The sequence below is a fragment of the Macrobrachium nipponense genome, chromosome 3, assembly GCF_015104395.2.
Source record: "Macrobrachium nipponense isolate FS-2020 chromosome 3, ASM1510439v2, whole genome shotgun sequence".
NCBI lineage: Eukaryota > Metazoa > Arthropoda > Malacostraca > Decapoda > Palaemonidae > Macrobrachium > Macrobrachium nipponense.
Genome location: NC_087202.1, coordinates 106,805,867 through 106,833,012, shown reverse-complemented (window position 1 = coordinate 106,833,012; position 27,146 = coordinate 106,805,867). Strand labels below are relative to the sequence as shown.

At 37.8% G+C, this 27,146-nt stretch overlaps 1 protein-coding gene across 1 annotated transcript in view; it reads left to right on the top strand.

Annotated features, from left to right (window-relative positions):
- LOC135221940 (glutamate--cysteine ligase catalytic subunit-like) overlaps positions 1-25,295 on the top strand; it is a 72,075-nt gene extending 46,780 nt beyond the window's left edge. Inside the window, exons 2-11 of the mRNA XM_064259970.1 lie at positions 8,534-8,643; positions 13,186-13,371; positions 14,997-15,169; positions 17,043-17,260; positions 17,945-18,141; positions 19,270-19,441; positions 19,936-20,133; positions 21,283-21,426; positions 22,035-22,216; positions 23,285-25,295. Coding sequence (XP_064116040.1) covers positions 8,534-8,643; positions 13,186-13,371; positions 14,997-15,169; positions 17,043-17,260; positions 17,945-18,141; positions 19,270-19,441; positions 19,936-20,133; positions 21,283-21,426; positions 22,035-22,216; positions 23,285-23,474 — 1,770 coding nt within the window. The 3' untranslated portion in view covers positions 23,475-25,295. The remainder of the gene's footprint in view (positions 1-8,533; positions 8,644-13,185; positions 13,372-14,996; positions 15,170-17,042; positions 17,261-17,944; positions 18,142-19,269; positions 19,442-19,935; positions 20,134-21,282; positions 21,427-22,034; positions 22,217-23,284) is intronic.
- Positions 25,296-27,146: the final 1,851 nt, after the last annotated feature.

Genomic DNA, 27,146 nt, shown 5'->3' with positions numbered 1-27,146 from the left:
AGAAACCAATTGGTTACCTAGCAACGGGACCTACAGCACTTATATCGAGAAGTGAATTTCTATCACCAGAAATAAATTCCTCTGTTCCGCTTGGCCGATCGTGTCAGTGGTGTTTTGATATATTTTTTTTAATGAGTTAACATTTTGAATAAGCCTAATACTTTAGTGATTTTAGTTATATGTTATGATAAATGGTTTTATGAATAATTATTAAGAGTCAACTCGCTGTATTTCAGCCTTGAAGATGCAACCGTTTAGTTGTGAAGCGTCGGCATTAGCAGTAAACCTTCCATTGTATCGAGTGCCTTTAATATATATATATATATATATATATATAATATATATATATATATATATATATAGAGAGAGAGAGAGAGAGAGAGAGAGAGAGAGAGAGAGAGAGAGAGGTATCTCGCCCCACGCGTTTGTTTCCAAACATTTTCGAACTTATAGATGTGTCATTTGTATTCAGGTCCTGTGGCCTCTGCTATATTTATCGTCGCCATGTGACCTGAAAATGTATTTCTCTCTCTCTCTCTCTCTCTCTCTCTCTCTCCTCTGCTCTCTCTCTACTCTAAACTACCGACCCTGAGCCCTAAATTGCTCTCTTCTTTCACATTGGCCCTGATTGCTGGAGTGGCACTGGATGAGTCGTCGTCTTCTGTCTGTCTCTTCCCCCCTTTGCCATCTCGTATACTTCTTTTTTCCTCCTGTTCCTCCCTTCCTTGTCATTCTCTTTTATTCTTCCTGATTCTTCTTCCTTTTCCGTTTATTGTTACTTGGCCACTATTAGCTTTTCCTTGTTCTCTATTCATCTCTTTATTTTTTTATATATTTATTTTTTACCTCCGTCCAATCTTTTGACTTTTTTCTTTTTCCTCTCGTCTTTCCGTAACCTTGTTCATTCCTTTATTAATTAATCTTCCTTTTGTGTTATACTTGTTTAGAATAAGGTTGTTAACATTTATATTCTTTGTTGTTGTTCTAATTCTCACCTTTGATCATTTTATTGCGCTCGTGTTTGTTGTTGTTTCCGTAAACTGCAGTTTTGGATTCGTTAGTGATGAGTGAATTCTAATGTTGTAAACAGTTTTATCATTACTATCAGTTTTCCCTCTTTTTATATATTTTATATATAGTACTATATATATATATATAGATATATATATATATCTTATATATATATATATATATATATATAATATATATATATGATATATATTCTAGATTATAATTGTAAAATTGATAGTATATAGATATATATACATATATAGATATATATAGTATATATATAATATATATATATATATATATATATATATATATATATATATATATATATATATATATATGATAATCCTAAGTGGGCCCTCAATGGAAGGTTTCTAGATCCGCTACCGTTCGTATGATAAATTTGTAATGTCATCATGACCTGTTTCAGTGATGTCATGCGTTCAGGATTTTGAATATCATTGTCGCAGCTGTTCGTTATTGATTCCGTAATTTCCGGAGCTGTTATCATGACTGTTCTTGCTGCCGTTCTTGTGACCTTGAACGCACACTCGAGAGACGGCGGTGCGCCATCACGTGGCGGCCAGCGTGCTTGCTCTCTAGTACGCTGACAGTGCTTGCTTGCTGACAGGCAGCCAGAATTGCTTTTCAGGCCCATGGCGGGCGGCAGGGTTGCTCAACAGTGTTGCCAACTGTAGGGTAATTGCCCTACGTGTAGGGTAATCGAAACAAAATCTCAGAGAGCAAGGTAACATTTTCAAGTGTATGGGGATTGTAACAAGTTAGGTTTAGATCAATGTGCTTATTAGTATTCATGATATTGCATCTAAACATAATCTAAAGATTTATTTATTACCATAGCGGCAGAATGCTGGGTCATTTTCAGTTATGTAGGGTAATTTCTCGTCTCCTGTAGTGGGCATCGGGTTATAGAGGTTGGCATCACTGGTGCTCAGACGCTCTCTCTCTCTCTCTCTCTCTCTCTCTCTCTCTCTCTCTCTCTCTCTCTCATTTTACTTCGTCGAAAAAGTATCCTCGTGGTATAAAAAACAAAATCATTATTTCTTTCCTTTACCATATTTGAGAATGAATGGTTTTGTGCGCGTGTCTACTTCATATCCTTGCAATGGCCATGCACGGATACCCTCGGTATTTAAGAAGGGCATTCCGTATGGTTCTGATAGTATTCGTAACTATGAAATAAGACAGTCATCAGAATATCGCTTTGGTTTTCTCGGAAAGTCTCCCTGTTCAAGCGAGTGGGCTTATTCGTCAAGACTGCAAGTTGTTCTAAACAGTAAAAGAATCGCTTGTCCCATTAAATAGCAAAACAAGCTCCTTTATAACAAGCATTTTGCTTTTCAGCACAACTCGCAGTCTTGACGAATAAACCACTCACTTGAACAGGGAGACTCGTTAAATATCGAAGGTATGCGCGTGCATGCCCATTTTCAGGATGTAAAGTAGACACGCGCAGAAAACCATTCATTCTCGAATAAACTAAAGGAAAGAAATGATGATTCCGTCGAGAAAGCGAAATGCTCCGTCTTTCGGGCTGCAAATGTTGCGATAGTAGATTCACATCAACCGTTCATCTGATGTCTAAGCCACTCCCATACGACGCTTCTGATTAGCTGTTGATAAGCCAATCGATTGGCTTATCAATAGCCAATCAGGAGCGTCGTAAGGGACTGGCCTAGACATCAGCTTGGTTTATTATTTGGTAGTTTCCACAGTTATTGGTGGTGGGCCCAGCCTTTTGCCAAAAAAGCGAAACTCCAAGGCAACAGTTTCCTCCACAGTTGTTGGTGGTGGGCCCAGCCTTTAGCCAAAAAAGCGAGCCTGCAAGGCAACAGTTTCCACAGTGGTGGGCCCAGCCGTTTGCCAAAAAAGCGAGACTGCAAGGCAACAGTTTCCACAGTTGTTGGCGGTGAGCCCAGCCTTTAACCAAAAAAGCGAGACTGCAAGGCAACAGTTTCCACAGTTGTTGGCGGTGGGCCCAGCCTTTAACCAAAAAAGCCAGACTGCAAGGCAACAGTTTCCACAGTTAGTCGCCTTTTTCGACACCAGGACCTACGGTGGAAGTGTAAATGTTCACCATGGAGTACGTTATTCAAGTGCAAGAATTGTCATTCAGCAGATTCGTCATGTACTACGCAGCACGAGTCTTCTCGTTCAACCGAAGGACAAGGAAACAGGAGAGTGGGTGACTTTCAGAGGCATGAGGACAAAGCCTTTGTCCGGATCCATCTCAAAATCGAATGGACGCGGCCTTGGCCCATGGCCAACCCCTCCCCAAATATTTCACAGAATTCCAGCTGTAACTTTCCATCGAACGACTTTCCCGGTACTGGTGAGTGAGAACTTTCCATTGTTGGCTATGTGGATTCGAGTAATTGTTTACATTTTCTCTTTTATTTTCGTTATTTGGGAATGGATGAAATGGACGGCCTCCTTGAATCCTGGAGAACAGCTGAGAACTGAAAATTAATTTTATTCATGAATTTACATCAGTTCCCGGAAGAAACCTAAATGGATGATCTTTACTCCATTAGTTTGACCACGAGTTCCTCATGATGAACCATTTTGTCTATTTATGGGTTGCTCTGTATTTACTGTTAATATTATTATTATATTAAAAGAAGCATTGCTGGTTCAATTATAATATTAAAAATGCAATATTTCTTTGAAACTACAATATATATATATATATATATATATATATAATATTATATATATATATATATATATATATATATATATATATATATATATATATATATGTAGTATATATATATATATATATATATATATATATATATATATAATATATGAGAGAGAGAGAGAGAGAGAGAGAGAGAGAGAGAGATATTTGTGTGCTCATGTGAATGAATGAATGAGCCAGCTTAAGCGTTTTCCTTAAGGGGAATCATTCAAATTCATCCTTTGTCGCACAGCCGAAGATTCTCACGGCCGTGGAGCGATTGGGGTGCATGAGATGACGTGAAGTTTTGTCCTTGGAGAGGAAGAAGAGAGAGAGAGAAAGGAAATAGTAGATTTGTCTGATGCCTAAAATAACTACTACTTGGAGTTTTTTTCGTTTGACGCTTCTCACTGACTTGCAGCTCCAAAAAAGCACGAAAAGAGGTTCTGTACAATGCCTATTCCGCCATGTTGTTAAAGTTTTTAACTGATATTATATAAAGGATGCACCGCCTGCATTGCGTCTTACGTGGCACACTGTTGCATCGTTTCCCTCTTAGGGCTCTCAGGTTCTTTACTCTCTGCCTTTCAATGTTTATCCGATCTCTTGCTCCAGGTTGGTCTATGGGTCATGAACTTCATGTTTGGGCGCGCCGTCGTCCAGCTTAGGCCTAGCATGTCACAACCTTGGAGGAATAACTCCGACCTTCTATAATACTACCGTCATTTCTGACGGCCTGGATTCACCAGCCTCAGTAACAGGTCATATTTAGTACTTAATTCCGTTGAACCTTCCTTTGCAAATTATCTTGAAGGCTCCTCAGATTTGGTTAAGGTGGAGTTTTGTGAACTGAGAATAAACGAGTTCATCATAATTCAAGTAAATGAACAAATGAAAATCCTTGGCAACTGCGCGCGAGTACCTGCCGGCAGTGTTTATGTCAGAGCTGTTGTCGAAGGTTGGTGCTTGCTTAGGGGCCTTCTTCGCATGACGCAATCAAGCGGCCTCAGGAACTCATGCGCGCGCGCACGCGCTCACTCAAGCGGGCTGTCTGAATTACGCAATTGCAGGCTGGAAACTACTCGATCCTTTTCCCCGGTAACAGATTGATTGATCGATTTAGGGTTACTGAGAGTGGCGTTACAACCCTTAGGTTTTTTACGCCGTTCCCTTGCCACAACGTATGACGTGTGTGCGTATTTGCGGCGGTGCTCTCTCTCTCTCTCTCTCTCTCTTCCCTCGCCTCCCTTCCTCTTCTCACTCGCTTCCTTCCTTTCATCTCTCTCTCGTCTCTCTCTCTCATCTCTCTCTTCCCTCTCTCTCTCTCTCTCTCTCTTTATATATATATATATATAATATATATATATATGTATATATATATATATGTTATATTCTTTGACTTGTAAAACCTTCCTTTCATGATAACTTTTAAGTTTTTCCTTTTTTGACCAGTCTCTCTCTCTCTCTCTCTCTCTCTCTCTCAACAAGATGCGAAGAGCCACTTCACCTTGTGAAGTGGCTTGAGTGGGAAAGAAGTGTTGAAGTGTCACTCTTGAAGAAAAAAGGAAATAATTTACCTTTACTGTGTGTTTTAGAAAGAGAGAGAGAGAGAGAGAGAGAGAGAGAGAGAGAGAGAGAGAGAGAGAGAGAGAGAGAGGGGGGGGGGGGAAGGAGGAGAAACAGAGCGAGGGATTTAAAGCTTTTGCATGGCAATGTATATTAGCGAGAGAATTTTTATTATACGAAGCTTCATTTTAATGTGGTTTAATGTTAGCGTCTTTGAGAGGGATTGAGAATTCAGTTGTCATAGTGTTAAATGTAAGGGAGGGTTTAGTTACGAAATAATGTTCGTTGAGAGAGAGAGAGAGAGAGAGAGAGAGAGAGAGAGAGAGAAGAGAGAAAGAGAAGTAGTCATAATGATTAGAAGTTAGTAGATCCACAATTGGAAAGTAGAAATGACTCATAGTTTAACCGCAAAAACTGGTTGTTGAAAACTGCATTAAAAAAGGGAAAGAATCTTCCAGATTAAAGATATCGTACCACATTTTTGTAGACTCTCTCTCTCTCTCTCTCTCTCTCGTGTAATGAAGACTGTCTCATAACTGTACATTCAGTGGAGACAGAAACATCTCTGAAGCCGTTGTGTCCTGTATTCTGGCGTGGACATATCTGCCATATTTATTTCCATCCTCGAATTCAAGGTTCCTGGATTGCAGAACGTTTCCTAAAGCTGAAAGAATCTTCGGATTTTATGTTATATATATATATATATATATATATATCATATATATATATATATATATATATATGTATTAATTGTGTTTCTTTACTTATTTATTTATTGTTTGTTTGTGTTAGTTCTCTGTGAAACATTCAATTTAGTTCAACAGTTAGATCATGAATATGGACGTCTGTTCCCAGCAGAGATATAATAGAGTACACACACTTAAGTATCTTTGATTCCTTGTTTGCACTCTGAAGCCACAATCCACATAAGGTATTTGCCAAGCCGTCATGTTGGTGTAGACGATAACATCACTGAAGTCCTGATTTCTCCTTCGGCTAACATATATAAAAATATACATCAATTCCGAGGTCGAGCGAATTGGATATTAAAGGACATTTGTAGCTAACTGCGCTTATATATATCTATATCCCCTTTATTGCTACGTGCAAGCTTCTAGGAAGCGGAACACCCCGATTCGTCAGCGTCTCGTCGAGTGGAAGAGGCGTCAGCGAAAGCCCAACTTATCCTCTTTAGTGGTAAAGCTGATGGTCGGAAGGCACCAGGTAGTGCATTCGAGGACAGTCCCCAAGTATTCCGGAAGACAGACAGACAGACAGGAGGGTAATAATAGGGTAAAAATTCTTGAGGGGAAGTCCCCTCCCCAGGCGCAATACTTAGCGGATTCTTCTTCCTTTTTTTTTCGTCATGAAGAGACCGGGCTCGTCCTAAATGCGAAGCAGGAAGTTGGCCCATGATATTTCAATTTTTTTATATGTAGTTTATCGTTTTTTTTATTGGAAAAAATAACAGTCCTGGCAATAACGCATGTGCATTGAGTGGCATCTGGAATGCGATATGTGAAATATTCACACCAAGAGCGGTGCTTAAAGTTGTAGGATTATTGGGGAAAATGCCATCTTTCCCTTTAAACTCGGACGCATTAGGTGGGGTCTGTCCTGGTGTTTTGATCTCCGAGAAATTAACCCCACTTGTATTTTTTTTTTCTTTTGTAGTACAGAGAATCTTACTTCCTCCATTATTTTTTCCGTCAAAGTAGTTGGAAGGGCTGGAATACTGCTTTTAAGCAGCATCCATCATTGCCTCACGTTTGTTTGTTTTTCCTCGAAAGTAAGAAAGCGAAGCCGTACGCTCCTGCACTTTAAAATTAGAAATCGATGATGATCATCACTTCAACCAACCCTGACGAAGATTGTCTTCTAGCGAACAATCACGCACTTCTTGGGGGGACGAAACATATCTTTAGGAGATAATATATACTTTGTGTTATGGACGCAGGTATACGAAAGGCATTCCTGACCAATTCAACTTCACAGGCTTATTCAAGGTCACATATTCATTCTAGTTACTTTGGCTAGTTGCTGTTCGCTGAATGACCGTGGGAATTAAGATTCAAACGAGCTGGGCTTTTTTTTCTTGGTTTGACTGCCAGCGCAACGCACCATGAAATGAAAATAGTTTTTTTTATTATGAATGTGTGATTCAACGAGAGATGTAGCGAGTTCTTATCTTAGCGACAGATCTATTCGCTGAACTTCCATACTAATGGATTGAATAGAGCCAGTCTCCTTGACTTTAAACTTGATTTCAAATAAAGATAAAATTTTTTGTCATTTTATTACGAAGCTTAGAGCCTCTCATCGTGCCGCCAACAACTATAGTCAGCAGGCCAGTTGGCCATTCATAGTATAACCGATTTTGGACAGTAGGTATTTTGCGAACGTTTATTTTAGCGAGAATTACCCAGCTTGTTGCCAGTTCCTATCTGCCGAGTCTTAGCTATAGCTCTTATTTTGAGTTTTAGGACTTGTTTGCATGCCATTGAATCAGGACTACATAGCGAATCTGTATTCAAGTGAGAATTATTCCCTTGTTACCGAGATTTAATTTAGTTATTGTTACTTGTTAGTAATTGTTTGTGTGTCCTAATTTAACCGAGGGTACTATTGCACACTTGTTTGCGGGCTTTTATTTTAACGAAACTTTTTTTATTTCCTTTTTTTAACTTGTCTGGGTTTTTATTCAAGAGAACATTTTAAGACTTGGTGTATGAACTCGTCAGTAGGTGACGTAACTCTCGATGAAGTAAGAACTCGACGAGTAGGTTCTGCTGCTGAGTACTTTTGCACCGTCACGGGCGCAAATCGAGTGCAGAATAAATCTCTTGTCTCAAAGCTGTGATAATATTATTGTCTTTTCGTTCATTTCTTCTGTTATTATTTGTAAGTTACGTAAGCGTCATTTTGTATTGCATGTAAAGACGGGCAGTATTTGCACATATCACACATCATATTTATTATAAGTCGATATTTATTTTCTGCAATTTGTGTTCGTTTGTAAACCCTAGTACCGATATCTCTCTTTGATTATTAGTTATGTGTTCTTAGTATTATGTGGAAACTTTCATTGCAGATAGCTCAGCTCTGGTTTTAAATTACAGTAATTAGAGTCGTTGAATTTAAACATTATTTTCGTCTTGTAATGTGAATGACAATGCCGCAAGGTTGGAACAATTTTCACTGTAATTACACCACTGAAGACATTCTATCTTTTATTTTTTTTTTTTATCACAGATTGAATACATGATCATCAAGCTGGACCACGAGAACAGGAAGGCCAGACTCTCCCTGCGCGGTTCAGAACTCCTGGAAGTTCTCAGAGAAGCAGAAGAAACAAATCCCAAGTGAGTGAATTCCATTTATTTGGCGTCGCTGGTTTTGACAGTTGATTCCATTTTCCTTGCCTCTGTTCTACAGATGATTTTAATTATTGTTCTCTCTTGTGTTTGAAAGCAGATTTTATTCTTTTTTGTGTTCAATAGCCAATCCCATTTTTCTTCCTTCTTTTCGATAACTAATTTCAATTTTTTCCTTCTGTCGGATAGCTAATTTCATTATTATTCCTATTTTGGGGTTAATTCCATTTTCTTCATTCCGTTTGGTAACATTCCATTTTCTTCCTTTGATAGCTAGTTCCATTTTCTTCCTTCTGTTGGGTAGCTATAGTCTGTTTTTTTTCATCTGTCTACCCGCATGTGGTGTTTTCGTATGGTAACACTGCATCTTGGGCTTTTAATATAGTTACGCTATGTGTAAGTTTTAGGTAAATAAAAGGATATCTGGGTGTACATTTGCAACTGAAAAGTGTTTTAATAATTTACTGTATGCGAATTACACAGTTAATATTCGAAATAGGATATTGTTATTATTGTTGAATGTAAGCTGCCTTTTCGGGGTGGCGAATGGAACAGCCAGACGCGTTGGGGGGGACCCAGGTGGAGTGTGCTATATTGTCCCCCTCCTTCCCTCCAGGACCGTAATGCAACTTACGCATATCACTCCATTGATAAAACATCTGTTCGCCACTTCATTTTTATGGGGAAGTATTCGTTTTTCATCATTCATTCTCGAGACAATTTTCCAGCCACGACTATTAGGGTGGTAGTCCCTTAATCAAAGGAGCCTTACATTTTTTTACATGTTCATTTATTAATGACATGTGGCCTAGCACTGATACATCTTTTTAACATAATTGTAATGTTGAATAAAAGGAATAACTATAAATTTGTTTCAGTCAACTACGAGAAATGAGGAATTACCATAGAATCATGTAGTAGCAACAGACACTTTTATGTAAAAAAAAAAAAAATCCTTAATTGTTTTTCCTTATAACTCGGCTCTTCATAAAGATATTGTCAGCATTGTATGTATGATTATCCCCTAATATTCTTGGCTCAAAAACGGTCTCGAGAAAGAATGATGAAAAACGAATACTTCGTCATAGAAATACAGTGAACAGGGGATTTGTCTGAATAAGTTGTATTACGGTCCGGGAAAGTGTGAGAGGGAGACTGAACAACACACTCCACCTGCCTTCCCCCTCTCGCTCAACTGTGATTCGTTAATGAAGATGCACCATTCTTGGAGTTCCAGTTTAAGTGAATCCACAATAATAATAGCAATGATATCGATGCCAGTGACTTTAGCGAATAAGGAGACAGCTTTAAGTAAAAAGCAGTACAACCAGAGCTTTCTTCTTTCCAAATACGGTCAATGCACAAATAACATTTCCACAAATTCCATTAAACAGATGCTAAACCAAGTTACGTCCTATCGTATCTGGCTAAAACGCACTTTATAAAAATTAAAAGTAATATACTGATATACGTGTAATGAAGTAATACGTAGCTTAGTAGCAGAGTAGGTGTGGTCCAATAAAGTTGACATCTTGCCGTCGTGAACAGAGAAGCAATTTTCCCGCCACTGCGTCTGGCTGTTCCATTCGCCACCCCGAAAAGGCAGCTTACAATTAACAATAATAGTATCCTATTTCGAATATTAACGGTGTAATTCGCACACAGTAAATTATTAAAACACTTTTCAGTTGCAAATGTACACCCAGATATCCTTTTATTTACCTAAAACTTACTCATAGCGTAACTATTAAAAGCCCGAGACGCAGTGTTACCATACGAAAACATCACATGCGGTTGGACAAATGGAAAAAAACAGAGTATAGTTCAGTTTTCTTCCTTCGGTTGGGTAGCTAATTCCATTTTCTTCCTTCTGTTGGGTAGCTAATTCCATTTTCTTTCTTCTGTTGGGCAGCTAATTCCATTTTCTTCCTTCTGTTGCGTAGCTAATTAAATTTTCTTCCTTCTGTTGGGTAGCTAATTCCATTTTCTTTCTTCTGCTGGATAGCTAGTTTCATTTTCTTCCTTCTGTTTGAGAGCTACTTCCATTTTCTCCCTTCTGTTGGATAGCTAATTCCAATTTCTCCCTTCTGTTTGACAACTAATTCCATTTTCTTCCTTCTGTTTGACAACTAATTCCATTTTCTCCCTTCTGTTTGACAACTAATTCCATTTTCTTCCTTCTGTTTGACAATTAATTCCATTTTCTCCCTTCTGTTTGACAACTAATTCCATTTTCTTCCTTCTGTTTGACAATAATTCCAATTTTTCCCCATTTTCTCCCTTCTGTTTTGACAATAAATTCCATTTTTTCTCCCTGTCCCTTCTTTTGACAACTAATTCCATTTTCCTTCCTTCTGTTTGACAAATAGGTTTCCCAAATTTTCTCCCATTTTTCCCTTGTTTGACAACTAATTCCATTTTCTCCTTCTGTTTGACAACTAATTCCATTTTCTCCCTTCTGTTTGACAACTAATTCCATTTTCTCCCTTCTGTTTGACAACTAATTCCATTTCTTCCTTCTGTTTGACAATAATTCTATTTTCTCCCTTCTGTTTGACAACTAATTCCATTTTCTTCCTTCTGTTTGACAACTAATTCCATTTTCTCCCTTCTGTTTGACAACTAATTCCACTTTCTCCCATCTGTTTGACAGCTAATTCCATTTTCTTCCTTTTGTTTGATATTTAATTCCATTTTTCTTCCTTCTGTTGGATAGCTAATTTCTTCGTTTTGTTTGATAGCTAATTAAATTTTCTTTCTTGTGTTTGATAGCTAATTCGATTTTCTTCCTTCTATTTGACAGCTAATTCCATTTTCTTTATTCTGTTTGACAGCAAATTCCATTTTCTTCCGTCTGTTTGATAGCTAATTTAATGTTCTTCCTTCTGCTGGATAGCTAATTCCATTTTGTTTTCCATTATTTTCTATGTTTGACGGTCAAAAACATTTTCGTTCTGTTCGATACCCAAGTTCATTCATCTTCCTTTTGTTTTTCCATATTTCTGTTTCTCATGCATATGTGCAATCGGTAATTCCATTTCCTGTCAAGTGTGACAGATAATTCATTATATTCCCCCCCTCTTGGACAGGTCAATATTATATTTTCCTCTCTGTGTTTGACAGACCCTTCAGTGTTGAGTGCTCCTAATCGAAAAATATTTCCATTTTCATGTTCTTATGAGACAAAATCTTTCATTGCTTGCTTCTCTATAGATAGTTGCATGTAATGATAGATTGTCTGTCTCATAGGAACTTGAAATAGAAGAATTTTTCTAGTAGGAGCACTCAACACTGAATGATCTGCCACACACAGAGAAGAAAGTATATATAATATTTACCTATTCAAGAATAGCAGGGATAAGAGCTTTATCTGTAAAAAAAAAAAAAGGGGGGGGGGGTGGAATATAAGGAATTATCTGTCATTTCAGTCAGTAGAAAATTCCTTGTTTCCTGGTTTTATTTTTCATCCTCCTCTTTGGCACATGAACTCGGGTTTCCTCCTTTCGAGAAGATAAGGAGTGCTATTCATTTCCTAGTCCTTTCATTTTTATCTTTTGATTTACAGTTCTGTGTTTCATTTTTGTGTTTGGCAAGGAATTCGTTTTTCAATATTTGCTTTCGCGAAGATGTTGGTTAATTATTTTCGCTTTCTTTTTTAATAACAAATACTAACTTTTAGTTCCTGAGTATTTCCTTTTTTTCTTGTCTCTTTTCCCTAATTGAGTTAATCATGCGTTTTTCATGTCTACGTTTGACAGAATCATGTTTTCGATCCCATGCATCTTCTTTCTTTAAAAATCCATTTTCAAGTTCATTTTTGGAAAATAATATGTTCATAATTCTCCTTAAATTATTACGTTTTTCATGTCTGTGTTTGACAGAATTATTATTTCAATCCCTAGATTGAAAAATAACTCAGTTCTCATGTTGCTTTTATTAGATTGCTCTTCCGTTGAAAATCTTGTTTGACAGATGATTCCCCATGACATGCTCTTGTTTACCAAATGCTGCCATTTTTCAAACTACTTTTGTAATTGTTGATATGGAATTGTCTTTCCCAATGACAGATTCAGTAACCAGACATCAGACGGAATTCAGATATTTACAGAAAACTATCGGTATTTTATTTCAATGTAAGATATGCAAAAACATCAAATTTCATACGTTACAAGACCCTTTCTGTTAAAACACAAATCATATGTGGAAGGATTTTGATTTTAACGTAACTTCAGATCAGACATGTGTCTGATAATGGCGTTCTCTGTTACCCTGAAGTTTGTATATAATTTATATAAGTTCTGTATAAAAAATTGTACTTGTACATACGTAGACACGTCCAACCCCACCCCCCATACCTTAATGTTATTTAAAATCTGTAAATCCCCTTTTCCAGTATTAGTTGTGCCTACCTGGCTACTGAGGAAAACTTCTTTAACCTACTTTACCTGTAGTATGTTTGCGTTTTTCCCTCGCTGCCTCACAGTTTTTCCAACCTCGATGTCATCTTCCTTGTCTGTCTTTTACTTCCAGAGAGGTGAGATCTCTGTGGCGTCCCGAATATGCCGAATACATGGTTGAAGGGACGCCGGGCCAACCCTACGGGTCCCTGGTCCAACACTTCAACATCGTGGAGCACAACATGAGCTTTCGCAGGAGTGAGGTCCAGAGCTTGCTCCAACCCGACGAAGTCGTCCTTTCCTTGACCAGCTTCCCCAGGTGAGCTCTTAGTATCAACCGCCATGGTAGTTGGCGATTAGTAAAAAGCCCGAATTATACCTTTATAACTCTGGAAATATTCAACCGACCGAGATGGAACTCTGGCTCTAGAGGCTTTCCAGTTAGGACTCAGATCGTGCCAAATTTCATCGAAAATCGACAGCCCTTCTGGAGATCCAGATATCGATTTTGGGTGTTCAGGGGATGTGGTAGGGGAGATGGGTGGGTGAGGGAACTAACATATTTGGGAAATGATAACAGTAAAAGATACAGCCGTGATACTTAGTTTTTCTGAAAGCTCATATACTTTCGGGCTTTGTTTTGTGAAATAATGAAACTTTAAAGTTACAGTATGCCATTCAAATTAGCCAACAAAATTCGAATTTCCTGATGCTCAGGTACGGACTGCTTACTACATTAGAAGAGACGTGGTTTGTGAATAGCTAGAGGAGTTAGAAGTTGGCTGACTTACTGTCAGTTATCTTAATTAAAAATTATCACATACTTTGAATTTACTTACGCCGTTATGACCTTTGAGATCGTTGATCTACCCTAAATACAGAGCCTCAATAGTTAGAATGTTTTCTCACACACACACACACACACATATATATAATATATATATATATAGATAATATATATATTATATTATATATATATATATATATATATATATAAATTGTATAATTATACAGCAAACGAGCTGAGCTGACCATAATCACTTAGAAGCCACATACTAGGTCCAAGAGAGCTGTATTTAAAACTTGAATAATCCCCATTCCTTTGTCACCGTATTTTTCTTGATCTAGGGCATTGCCATTGCAAAAAGAAGAACTGAAATCACAGGCAAAAAACTGATGAACTCAAACTTTGTAGTAAAGCCCAGCCACAGGAGACAGATATGGAGGTCAGGGGATACAAAGGAAGGGGTAGGGAGGGCATAGGGCTTTACTCCTCAACCTGATAAACTACAATGAAAGCAAAAAGTAGAAGTAAGAGTCTTTTCTCAATCAGTATAGAAAATGAGTGCCATGGTAATATGCTCAACTCTAACCTTACCTGAAGAGGTAGAAACTGGCATTCTTCGCGCAATACAATTTGAAAACTTATAGCATGTATTCACTTAAAAGCGTGTGATCATTAAATGCAACACTTCTTGGTGGGTAACTTTTTTTCTTTTTCTTCTTTGTCCTCAAGAATACTATGGGCGAACTCATTCCGATTGTTGCTTTTATACAGACTAGAGTAATGTTCAACAAAAAACCTCGGCTGGGTCAGTTTTGGGTGGTACTAGAATCAGGCGCTCTGGGGTGGTTCGCCCAAACCGAAGCCCATTCAATATTTGTATTATAAGAGCACTCGATTTCTATACTGATTAAGAAAAGACTCTTACTTCTACTTTTTGCTTTCAACATGATTTATCAGGTTGTGGAGTAAAGCCCTGTGCCCTACTTCCTTTGTATTCCTTGACCTCTATATCTGTCAGTTGTGGCAGGGCTTTTTGTGATTTCATCACTTTTTTGCCTGTGATTGTTATTATGATGATCATCATCATATGCTCTGTAAAATAAGCCTCAGTCTTACAACAGTCAATAATCCAAATCATTCTTTTGTCTCTCCGACAGACTGGGATGCCCCGACTTCACCCACCCACCGACCAAACCCGACCCTACTTCAGGGGCTTCTCACTCCTTGTTCTTCCCATCGGAGGCAATCACTCAGAGTCACCCACGCTACTCGACTCTGACACGTAACATCCGGGAACGTAGAGGCGAGAAGGTCGCCATCAATGTACCTAGTAAGTTTTTGGTCTCTGAAAAGCATTATGGTTATACTGTGTTTTCTGGTCTCTGTAATAATTTTGGTTTTCCTGTCTCATGTCTCTGGAACTTGTTATGGTTTTTGATTCTCTGGTTTCTCGGAAGGTGTCAGTAATTTTGCAAGTTTTACACCTTGCAAGATTCCAGTTGGTTCGTGAGTCTGGTCTCGTTGTAAGTTTAAAAGTCTGATTTCAGGGTAAACTGTCAAGCTTGGAGAGTCTGGTTACTTTGACAATTCCAGTTTTTAGCAATTTTTCTTCAATGGTCTCCAGATGTTTTCATGTATTCTGATCCCCCTCCCTATCTGGAAATGTCATGAATTTTTTTTAACCTTTAGGCCCTGCGGATGTTGTCGTAGTTTTGTTTGTGGCTTCGCGGAAATGAAGCAACTTACAATAAAGAGCATCTTGATAGAAATTTCTAGATCCTCCTTTTGCAGTCCAGTATCCTCTCAACCGCGAAAGTTACCAGAGTATTGACTATCTCTGTTAGGCTGCCTGCACACTTAGTGGAAGGTGGCTGGCCACTAAGTGGTCTGTCATTTAGTGGCCAGCTGATAATATCACCTTACAGTGGTGTGGCCAAGAAACAGTCATGGTAGCCACTTTGTATCCACTCTTAGTGACTTGTCTACGGCCTTCCATACAAACACGCATGTTCTTTTTTTTCCTTTTTTTTTTTTTTAGTGGCTAGCCACTTAATGGTTGTTCTATTTCCACTAAAAGTATTCCAGCCTTAGTCTTTTGAGTTCTTGTAGTTTTTGAAAAACTTTAGTCTCACCTTCTATGGTTTCATCTATGGCATGTCTACAGGCATCGAGGCAAACTAGGGAAACAAAAGTAGTTTTGAAATGTAAAATTGTAAGCAGAACTTTCAGCTTTTGTGATTTATGTGTTCTTCTATTCATCTGACACAGCTTCTGCTATAAATTTATTCGTGTGTTGTCCTTGAGGAGATTTAGTACTTGTCATTGCCTATTGTACCTTACACTTGTAGTCCTTTACTACACCTCCAGTCATATTCCTCTTTCATCTTACTTTCCTCCCTTCCCTCACAATTGCTTCAACATCATATTCAGCGCTAAATGACCTCATAGGTTCTAGCGCATGGCCTCTGGCCTAAATTATTCCAATTATGGGGGAAGATTTGGAAAGCATTATGTAATCTAGATGCTACGACACAATGAGTTCAGAACAGGTAAAGATTTAGGCGATGAAAGGTTAAGAAACCTTGAGACTATTTTCAGCCTGGAAGGTAAATGGCAAATTGATCGTGAATGTTTTTACTGTTCCACAAATTCTCCGCATTACTTTGAGTAGATAATGAAAGGAAAAATGTTTCCTGGGGGTTTGGTAAATTAGTTGTTTACAACTGTAGCAGGAATTTCCTAAATCCTTCTTGACTCCAGTTATTAACTGAAAATGATCATGATATACATATGAATAACTTGATCACGAAATATATAAAACGTGATGCCACAGAGGAAAATGAAAAGATGAGAATTGCCAAGATCTTTCGGTCTACACGACCCTTTACTTGTATATTGAAGTAAAGGGTCGGGTAGACCGAAAGATCTTGGCAATTTTCGTCTTTTAATTTTCCTCCGTGATATTACCTTTATTTATGTGTGTGTATATAATATATATATATATATATATATATATATATATATATATATATGTGTGTGTGTGTGTGTGTGTGTGTGTGTGTGTGTGTGTGTGTGTGTATAGTGTGCAATTATATAATATTACCATTTTCCTTTAACATCACGCTATGTATTAAAAGCTGCGAAGGGGCACAGCTGAGTTCACAGCGCACTAATCACTTGCACATGTCCTTCCAACTCCTCAGTTTACAAGGACCTGAAGACGCCCAGCCCATTCATAGAGGACTTGACTCAGTACGGCGACGACGGCACGTCGGCAGAGGCGGCGAAGGTGGACCACGTCTATTTGGACGCCATGGGCTTCGGTATGGGATGCTCGTGCCTGCAGATGACTTTCCAGGCCTGCAACATTGGCGAGGCCAAAGTCTTGTACGACCATCTCACCCCGCTCTGCCCCGTCATGGTGAGTTTTCAGTCGTCCCTTCCCTATTGGGATTCATCTCGACCTCCATGAGGGAACGGCGCCATGTGAATTTGTTCTGTTTACTGGTATAAAATTCTTCCCTTATTTCAGGCCTGTATGAGGGCCCTTGGGGGCGGGGGGGGGGGGGGGGTGTGTCGTTCCCAAAATTTCTAAAGTCCTTATTTTCTGACTATCCTTTTCATTGAACACTTACAAAGTAATAAATAGTTTTTTTTTTTTTTTTTTACAGCGAGTTTTTTTTTTTTTTTTTTTTTCATATGAATTTCGTTATTAAACATTACCATCATTCTTCAGTAGTAGGAAATACAAGAGTGATAATAGGAATATCATATAGGCCACCCTATACCAATATATGCAATGACATTTATATAAGAAAAGGTCCAGTTTTGCGGGGGAAAAAAAAAGCCCCTCATTAAAAAAAAAAGAAACTTTCGGTACGGCCCTATATTTCAGTGAACTTGTATGAACACGTATTAGTCGAGTTACGAGAGAAGTTCTCAGAGCTTTCCTCCAGCTCCTTTGGCTTTTTTTACAACACAATTCTTCATTAATGCGATGCGGATATTGCAGAAAAAAAAGGCATAATTCACTAGTGACCGTCATCAAGGTCGCTCTGTTAGCAATACAGCCAAACAGACTAAAACAAACGTCCAAATCTTCCAGCTCGCCCTGACGGCTGCGAGTCCGATTTTCCGAGGCCATCTCACCGACGTCGACTGCCGATGGGACGTGATCTCTGGCTCTGTCGACTGCCGGACGAGAGAGGAACGTGGCCTTGAACCCCTCAGGAACGATAGATTTGTGATACCCAAGTCCCGATACGACTCCGTGGACTGTTACCTGTCAGAGTGCGGAGGAAGGTAGGCCGCGTCAAGTGTTTTGTTCATGAGTGTCCGTGGAATTGGAATTTCTGTTATCTTGCAGGTAGTCTCTAGATCGCTGAATCAGACCGCTGGGCTGACTTTCATAGATGGTTTTTGTTTTTCAAGGCGAAAATTACTCGTAAGTTTGGAGAAATTGGACGGTGTCAGTGGGCCAAGTTTGAAAGGAAAGTTAAAATCTGAAAGAGCGACAATCTGCAGATTTTTCAGAAAATGAGAGTGAATGCTTCCCGGGAATTAAATTTCAGCCGAAGAGGTTTCCATCATTGAGTTTGTCTGGTAAAGAGCATTTTCAGTTATATATATTATATATATATATATATATATATATATATATATATATATATGTGTGTGTGTGTGTGTGTGTGTGTGTGTGTGTGTGTGTGTGTGTGTGTGTATGTGTGTGTTTTTTATCTTTTGTGGGGAGGTTAATTATTGACTCTTGAGTTGTTCCATGTAAGAAAATTGTGATACACCATTATTGTCTTACATAAAGGTGATTGATTCGCTTTCGCTTCCCTGTATACAGGTGAATTGTTCATCTTAATGGAAACAGGCATACATCAGTGTTGTCTTTCTTACAAGAGAATTGTTCACTTGTAAAGGAACAATGACTCAAATTATTGTTCACCAATGTTGCCTTCCTTACTGGCGAATGTTCCCTTTTCATGGGACTATGACCCACCATTGTTGTCTCATAAACAAGTAAATTGTTCACTTTTAGAACACCAATTCTACACTATTGTTGTATAAGTTATTATAGGGAAAAGTGATACACAGTTGCTGTTTTACAATGCAGGCAAATTGTTCACTTTTAGAAGAACAATGAGTCAATATTTATTGTCCCACTTACAGGTGTGAATAGTTTTCATTTAATGAAACAGTGTACATCATTTTTGCCACGTTTACAAGTGATATGTCCACTTTTACAAGTACATTGATATACCACTCTTTTCATAAAGCTCGCATTTATTTGTATGAAGAAACACGGACAATGCCACGCCACTCTGGTCCTATTGACAGCCAAATTTTCACCTTCACAGGCACAACGCTGCCTGTAGTACCATTTTATTACCGTACTGACCGGCGACTTTGTCTCTCTTGCAGATACAATGACATACCACTAGTGTACGATAAAGAAATCAAACAGAAGCTGCTTGATAACAAAGTCGAAGAGTCCGTTGCGCAACACATCGCTCATCTGTTCATCCGGGATTCGATATCGCTCTTTTCCGAGAAGTTGCACCAAGATGACAAGAGAGAGATGGATCATTTCGAAGTAAGATTCCCTTCGCTAGGCCTATGTGCTTTCCTTGGTTTGTTGCACTCATTGCCAATAAAACGTCTAGAAAAAAATGTTGTGTAAAGCATTTAATTATTGAACGAGGATGTTCTGTATTTTGAAATATTCTGTAAGTACTATTGAGGTTTTTATTGAGTAGTAATAGGAAGGAACTGATTGAAATGTGCTTATTGCGTTGCTCTGCTTTTGAACAAGAACTAAATACAATATCATGCTAATGGAATGTGTAACACAGTATTTTTATTTAGGATAAAAATTATAGTTTCTTTAAAATATATTCATAACGCGTAGTGCTTTAATGTAAATTTCTAAGATAACTATTAGTAATGAATGTTTATCAGTTGTCGTAGCTGTTTTTTTTATATACTATATATGAAATCAAAGTTCTTAGGATTAGAAAAGTGTGAATGATCGACTTCCGCCAAGTAATCATCGAGGCTCTTTCCTAATAGCGTGTATTTTCTCGGCAGAACATCCAGAGCACCAACTGGCAGACAATGCGTTTCAAGATCCCCCCAATCAACAGTGACATTGGCTGGAGGGTCGAATTTCGTCCGTGCGAAGTTCAGCTGACAGACTTCGAAAACGCTGCTTTCGGAGTGTTCATTGTACTCCTGACGAGGGCGATCCTCACCTTCAAACTGAACACTCTCATTCCGATCTCGAAAGTAAGTGGCGTCGCGTTGCTTTCACCCGTCACTTGGTCCTTTTTGTTATTCAGTGAAGTGTGATTCTAAAAACTGCATGTTCACTTGCTTTGATGTTGGAGAGATGATTTGTAATCAGTCCATCTCATTGCATAGATTAGAAATTACGTGTTCCTTAGCTTAAATAACATGTAGCAAAGAATCTAAAATAAAAAAAAATCCAGGAATTGCTAATTATAGGGCTGGTAAATGATCCCTCCAATTCTCCACTGAAGAAAAGCCAAAAATATGTCAACAGTGAGTTGGGTAAAATCCTTGTTGGAATTTCATAAAATGATACAAAACGGACTAACCAGAGGTTGCTAGCGCTTGTTGTTGTATGTTGTTTCTGTGGAAAATGACACTGGGTGTCCATAAGGCTTGAACAGCTACAGAGGTAACGCACATTACCCTAGAAGAAAAATTGTCAACAGTTAGGACGGAATTCCTGTAACCTACCACTAACTTGCATACGCTGATCAGTCAATCAATATCAAGTTCAAAGAGTGGCGCACTATATGCTGTTGTTCAAAAGTGGTTTGACCAGAACACTGTTGGCAAGTTCGAAGAATTGACTCTTCATTTGTGAAAATTACGTCACTGGAGTTGAGGAAATTGACAGCTACTTTGGGTGGAGGAGAGAAAACGGAGAATTGATGACAAGAGGCAGAGAGCAAAGGACAATAAAGTTACGCACACTGCTTGTGGAGTGCAGCATAGAAAACACAAAGAAATTTCTTTATCGATAAAAAAAAAAAAAAAATTGGATACCCTTACTGGGTATCCTACATTCAAGTTTCCGAAAGTAAAGGTTACAGCCTTTGATTTCGTTGAATTTATACAAAATACAAAATTCGGTTCAAAATTCAGGTCGGGGAAAGCCATTACTGAGCAGTTTATTGATAAAAAGCTGGCAGGTAATTATAAAGTCGTATTTCATTTAAATTATATATATGTATATATTTATATATATATTTATTTATTTTAAATAATAATAAAAAAAAAAATTTAAAAATCTATATATTATATATATCTATATATATATATATATATATATTAATATACTATATACATATGTGCATGTGTGTGTATGTATGTATGTACGTATTTAAGCCACTTTCATTTTTGAAGGTTGACGAGAACATGAAGAACTGTCAGAAACGTAACGCAGTTCTGGAGCAGAAGCTGTGGTTCCGCCGAGATATCTTCTCTCGCGAATGCGATAAGGGAGACGACGCAAGTCAGATGACAGTGAACGAAATTATCAATGGAATGGTAAGGATTCGTCATTAGACTTTGGCCATTTTTAATAATGTTTTTTTTTTTCAATTTTTTTCTGCGGTGGAAGATAGTGCATATCTTATCATCTTATTATCATCTTGTTAATTTTTCTCATACACCTTTGAGACTGCTGTGATGCCTTCTTTTTTTTCACTGCCGAATTATTAGGATTTATCAATGGACTTTGGATATCCTGTTCTTCGTAAACTAGTCTTATCAATAACTCATTGACAGTTGTAACTCTAGTCATGTTTCTCATACACTTTTAGACTTGTTATGCCTTTTTTTCCAATGCCGAATTTTATGAGGATTTATCAATGGATTTTGGATATCCTGTGCTTCGTAAAATAAGTCTTATTAGTTCATTGTGCTTTTGTGATGGTGTTCAACTGCACGTGTTCCTCTGCAACAATTTTAATGACATTTGAACATTTTCTACTTTGATATTTATTAAGTGTAAGTAGTCATTTTAATATTGATACTTATTAAGTGTAAGTTGAATTTTTAATATTAAATATTTGTGCTCGTATGACTCTGCTCATGTACTCTTCCGAGGCTGTCTTGTTGCTTTTGTTCATCACCGAACCTGATCCCCTTTCCAGGGCGACGAATTCATGGGTCTCGTCCCATTGGTGCGACAGTATTTAGGATTGTTAGACATGGATGCCGACACAGCGTGCACTATTGGACAGTATTTAAACTTCATAAGTGCAAGAGCCGCTGGAACAGCAATGACAACGGCAGCTTGGATCAGGAATTTTGTCACAACGCACCCAGAGTACAGGTAATATGAGATTTCGAACTACTGTATACCCCGTGGTGCACTGTAGGATAACTTCAAGTTCTTTGCAGCGTGGCTTCGGCCCCTAGCTGCAACCCTTTTCATTCCTTGTACTGCACCTCTTTCCACATTCTCTTTCTTCCATCTGATTTTCTTCTCTCTCTAACGATTGCTTCATAGTGTAAGTGTGAGGTTTTCCTCCTGTTACTCCTTTCAAACCTTTTCACTGTCAGTTTCCCTTTCAACGCTTAATAACCTCATAGGTTCCAGCGCTCGTCCTTTGGCCTAACTTTTATCTTTTCTATTCTCTTCTCGAACTACTGCACTTATGAAAAGAAGTTCACTTTTGGCAACAAAGTCTAGACGGATAGCCCTTCAGGTATTTCTTGATATAATGGATAACCATTGTAAATCTTAAAACCAAAAAACGCAAATAAAGCAGATGAAACAAAATACAGAAAGTCCTTTCATAGGAACAAGAAAAAGAGCTAACGTGACTGGCCCGACCTACCTCCCCTTAGAAAAGGTTATGTGTATTTTTGTAATACTATCAAAGTTTACTGATCTCACTACAAGAAAGTCTTCAGTCCCGTGCCATCCTGGTGAGAAAGTTTAAATCAAGAGAAATTGTCCAGTTCTCCTGTCATCAGCTTGAGATCAGTTTCGAGGCTCTTGCTATATGGTTATTAGTTTAATAATAAACTTTCATTGTCTTTCCTTATTATCCTGAGGATACTTTTACTTTTCTTGTTGTCACTATGTCTTAATGGCTGGGTTTCTTTGTTATTGCCTTTTAGCAAAAGTGTAGTGAACAAGAAGAAACACAAATATAGATTAAAGAAATACTGTATAGTATGTTCAACTTGGAATGCTTTCCATGGTCATTGTCCCCGTGAAATGAAGGTGACCTAAAATTATTTTTCCATCATCAAAAGCAAATCTGTTATTATTGCATTACTGCCTTTGAACTGAAGTTAATTTGGAATTCTGTCAATACAGCACTTGCGCCATACGAAGAGAGTGAACCTTTATAAGCAGAAGTAATCTTATTTGAAGTCACTTTTCTTCCAGGCAAGATTCGGTTGTGAGTGATGGAATTTGCTACGACCTAATCATAGCGACCAGTGAGATCTCCCAAGGGAAGCGGGAGTGCCGGGAGCTTCTGGGAGGAACCCCGAAGACGCGGACCTCCGAAGACATACCCAAAGCCATGAAGAAGATCATACAGATGACTTGCATGGCGTCACGCGTTGCAGAATAAGCGACTTGACTGACCTCAAAAGAACTGATTATACTGACATATCTGTTTCATGAATTAGATATTGTTATATAATAGTCTCATGAAATCTGTGATGACCAGTAATTATGCCCCTGGGTATTTATTGAAGTGCTCTTTGGAACCGAGTGCATTTCATTAGGTTAATGATGGGACCATAATTTTTGAAAGGGATCTTTCAAGATGTCACAGTGCATAGCTTTTAGCATAGATGTACAAATCTGTGTTGTGTTGGATATTTATGTTGATGAAATTTCGTATTTTCATCGTATATTTTGGATTTTGCACATTGACAAAGCAGCTCTTTCTTGGAGTTTCTCTGTAAGTTTAAAACAATTTCGTCTTAAGCTTTTTCCCTGTGATCGGATTCTTACAGCTGTCAGTTAACTCACTTCCACTCTTTGCTGTCAGTTTTTTTTTTACCAAATGTCTTACCTTTAGTTTAGAGCCAAAACTTTTTTGTACATAATAGGTCAGTAAATCTGGACTCAATCAACCCAGCTCCTACTTCATATATTTATCTCTATTAAATAGGGATTTTAAATGTTTCATTCAACAATCATGCCTTGTGGTGTCAGTTATCCTATGTCCTATGGACTGCAAATATTCTGTTCAGTAGCAGCAAGGAGCACAATACTATATAATGGAACTGCATGCAGTAAGAAGTCATAGTTATTGTCAGGGTACAGTCACGTCCTCACTGATATCGTCAATATTTCATTAGTGGTGTCTTGCTTAGTTAGGGTTACATGTTACAGTACAGGCGACAACACGTATTCCCATTGACAGTCACCTTGCAAGAGATTGACCAATTCAGTATTATTAAAACACAGTAGTACTGTATTTGTGCATTTAGATTTTTCATTGTGCAGTACACTATTCACACTGATGACTTCAGATTATGGAAAACACTTTTGATATCCTTACCACATATAATTGTGATTCACTCAAGTAGATTTCATAAAAATTCACTGAACAGAGCCTGTGTGCACATGTTGATATATATGAAATTCAACTCTATATATGGGACATGTAGGCAGATACTGTATAGACAGCTTTGAAGTACCCTGTGTAATTGTATACTGTATTGTATTATGAGCAATCATTCCAAATAGAAGAGTGTAGGTTCATTTAAGATGAAAGTGCCACTATTCACCTACTGTTGCTGTATTAGGGTTAACAGGTTGTCCACGCTGGTGGGTTTGCCTTCATACTGTTGAAAGCACTGCCGTCGTGCTTTCTACTTTCCTTTAAACATAGTGAATAAATATTATGAGCATATGCATTTCTTTCCCAATGCAATGTGCTGACGGAAGTGCTGTATCAGTATCTTGTGTTTGCTGCTTTTTCTTTCAGGCAATCGCTTGTTACAATGAACTGCATTCAAATACTATATACATAATTAATATACACTGAATCTGAAGTGATATATATTTGCTTTGAAGGAGGCAAAATATGAGCATTTTGAAGCAGTTTAATGTGAAACGAAAGAATGAAAGCCTGTTATCTAGATAATGTTTTCATCAACATGAATAAAGGACTGGAAATGCAGTAAGTAATTGCATTATATAAACAGTTTTAACAGTTATATATTGAACAATTTTTAAAAAGTTGTTTGAATATTATAACCTCAAAACCCTCACATATTAGAAATGCTACTTAAATCCACTTTTATAGTTATCACATTCCTCACATTGAGATATATATTTTAATAGAAGTACTGTACTCTTGCTCATTTTAAAGAATAACCTTTTCCATTTATAATGAGAAAAAGGATTCAGTAAGAATAAAAAACAATTTCTAATCCACTGTTGTTAACATTTTGTTAATCCCTTTGTAGAAAATGATCAAACCTGTTCTGGAAATCCCACTTCTGTCTGTCGAAAATTTGAGGTAACTCAGTGCTGCTCCCACCAGACTCCTAAAGTCTGTTGCAAGATTTCTCACGAGAACTTTATATTCTCTCATCACGAACACTGAACAAACCCAGGGCTACTAGATTCTATAGATCAAAAGGCAAGGTGTGTTGCGAATATGTTGTTGCCCTCGGTTTTTGGTCTTGTAATTTAATATGAAAAACAGTGCTGTCGTTGTGACACTTTCCCTCGAAAACTTAAATCCAAGTCTTAATTTTTTGTAATGGAAGGCTGACCCTTTTTATGTTGATGACAAGTTAAGTACTGTACACATGAAGACTGGGTGTAAGTAATATGTTTGGTGATAGAAAATTATTTCTGTTATAAGAAGTAAAAAATATTTTCCAGCTAATAAGCTAGTCTTCAAACTCTCAGCCAGGTTTCCAAACAAGCTGCTTGAGGTATGGCTGACCAAGCAGCGGGTGCCCATAATATACACAAGCCCCAAAAAATACTGTGCCACAGAAAATATAAAAGACCGTATTAAGTATATGCTATTTCATACATTCAAACGTGTTACTTTATAAATGCCTTGACTGAGAGGTACACGAAGATCAAGTCCTGAATCTTCAAGTGGAAACTGAAGCATCCTCTGGTGATGGTCACTTGACTGCCTATTGTCAGAGTTGCAGACCTTGGATACGCACGGAAGAAATTGGAGTAATAAAAGGATGAAACCTTGAAAAGTATAATGTTCATAACCTTGTTGTTAATGAGGAAAATTTACGTATAAAGCATCGGAGATGTAAAAAGGTTACACATTTTAAGGATTCTTAATCGTGCTGAGACATTGATACATAAGCTACCTGTCAAGTTTTGGGGCGTGCAATAAAGAGAGATATCCTCATTTACTATGACTTGATAAATGCTCACCAAATTTAAAGTATAACCCAAAATGCGTAAAAAACACGAACAAACTATAGTGACTGCTATTTGAGTTCTGTTTCAGCCAGTGAATAAGAAATAGGAATTTCGCATAACACGAAACTTTGAACAAATTAACGGTGTTTACATAATTCAAATCTAGTTTGTCAGCTTTTGTGAGCATAGAGAATGTTTTAACGAGGAAATTTTGTAAATACAATGCGTTGACTTCTTGAATTTCCTCTGATCTGCAGTTTAGAGTATGGTAAGCACTGTCATACTCTTAGAAGAAGGATATATAGGCTAGGTTTAAAGACAAGGTGGAAATGTGAATGGAGTTAAACGACACCTTGTAATACTTCCGTTGGTTGGCAGGACGGTATGGAAATTTTGGGTACTAACAGAACAAGTTATTGAAGCGATCCAAATTTCGTCAACTTACAGGAGAAAAAAAAAAAAAAAAAAACTATCTAGCTCTCTCTACAACGTAACACATGCTCCTAATAAAGATGGTCCGGATCATCAGAAACACGATGAAAAGACAGGGTAGAAACACGCTGAATTGTAAGAATTTTTTTTTTTTTCATTGTTCCAATCCACGTTATTTGCAAGAGGCCAGTAATATCTTGAGTAAATAAGGTGGAGCTGGAATGTTGAATATCGTTACTGTGAAACGTTTGTGGTATAATAACGTCGGACAAGAAATTTTTTCCTTCTATATTTTTATTGTTTTCTTAAGTCAAGCTTATATTCACACACAAACGTGGTTCCTACAGATTTGTCGACATTGACATTGCAGTGCACAGAACAGAAATGTCTGTCAAATACCTCTAAAAAGGATACAATGGCTATCAGGAAACTGCTATGGCTTCAATTA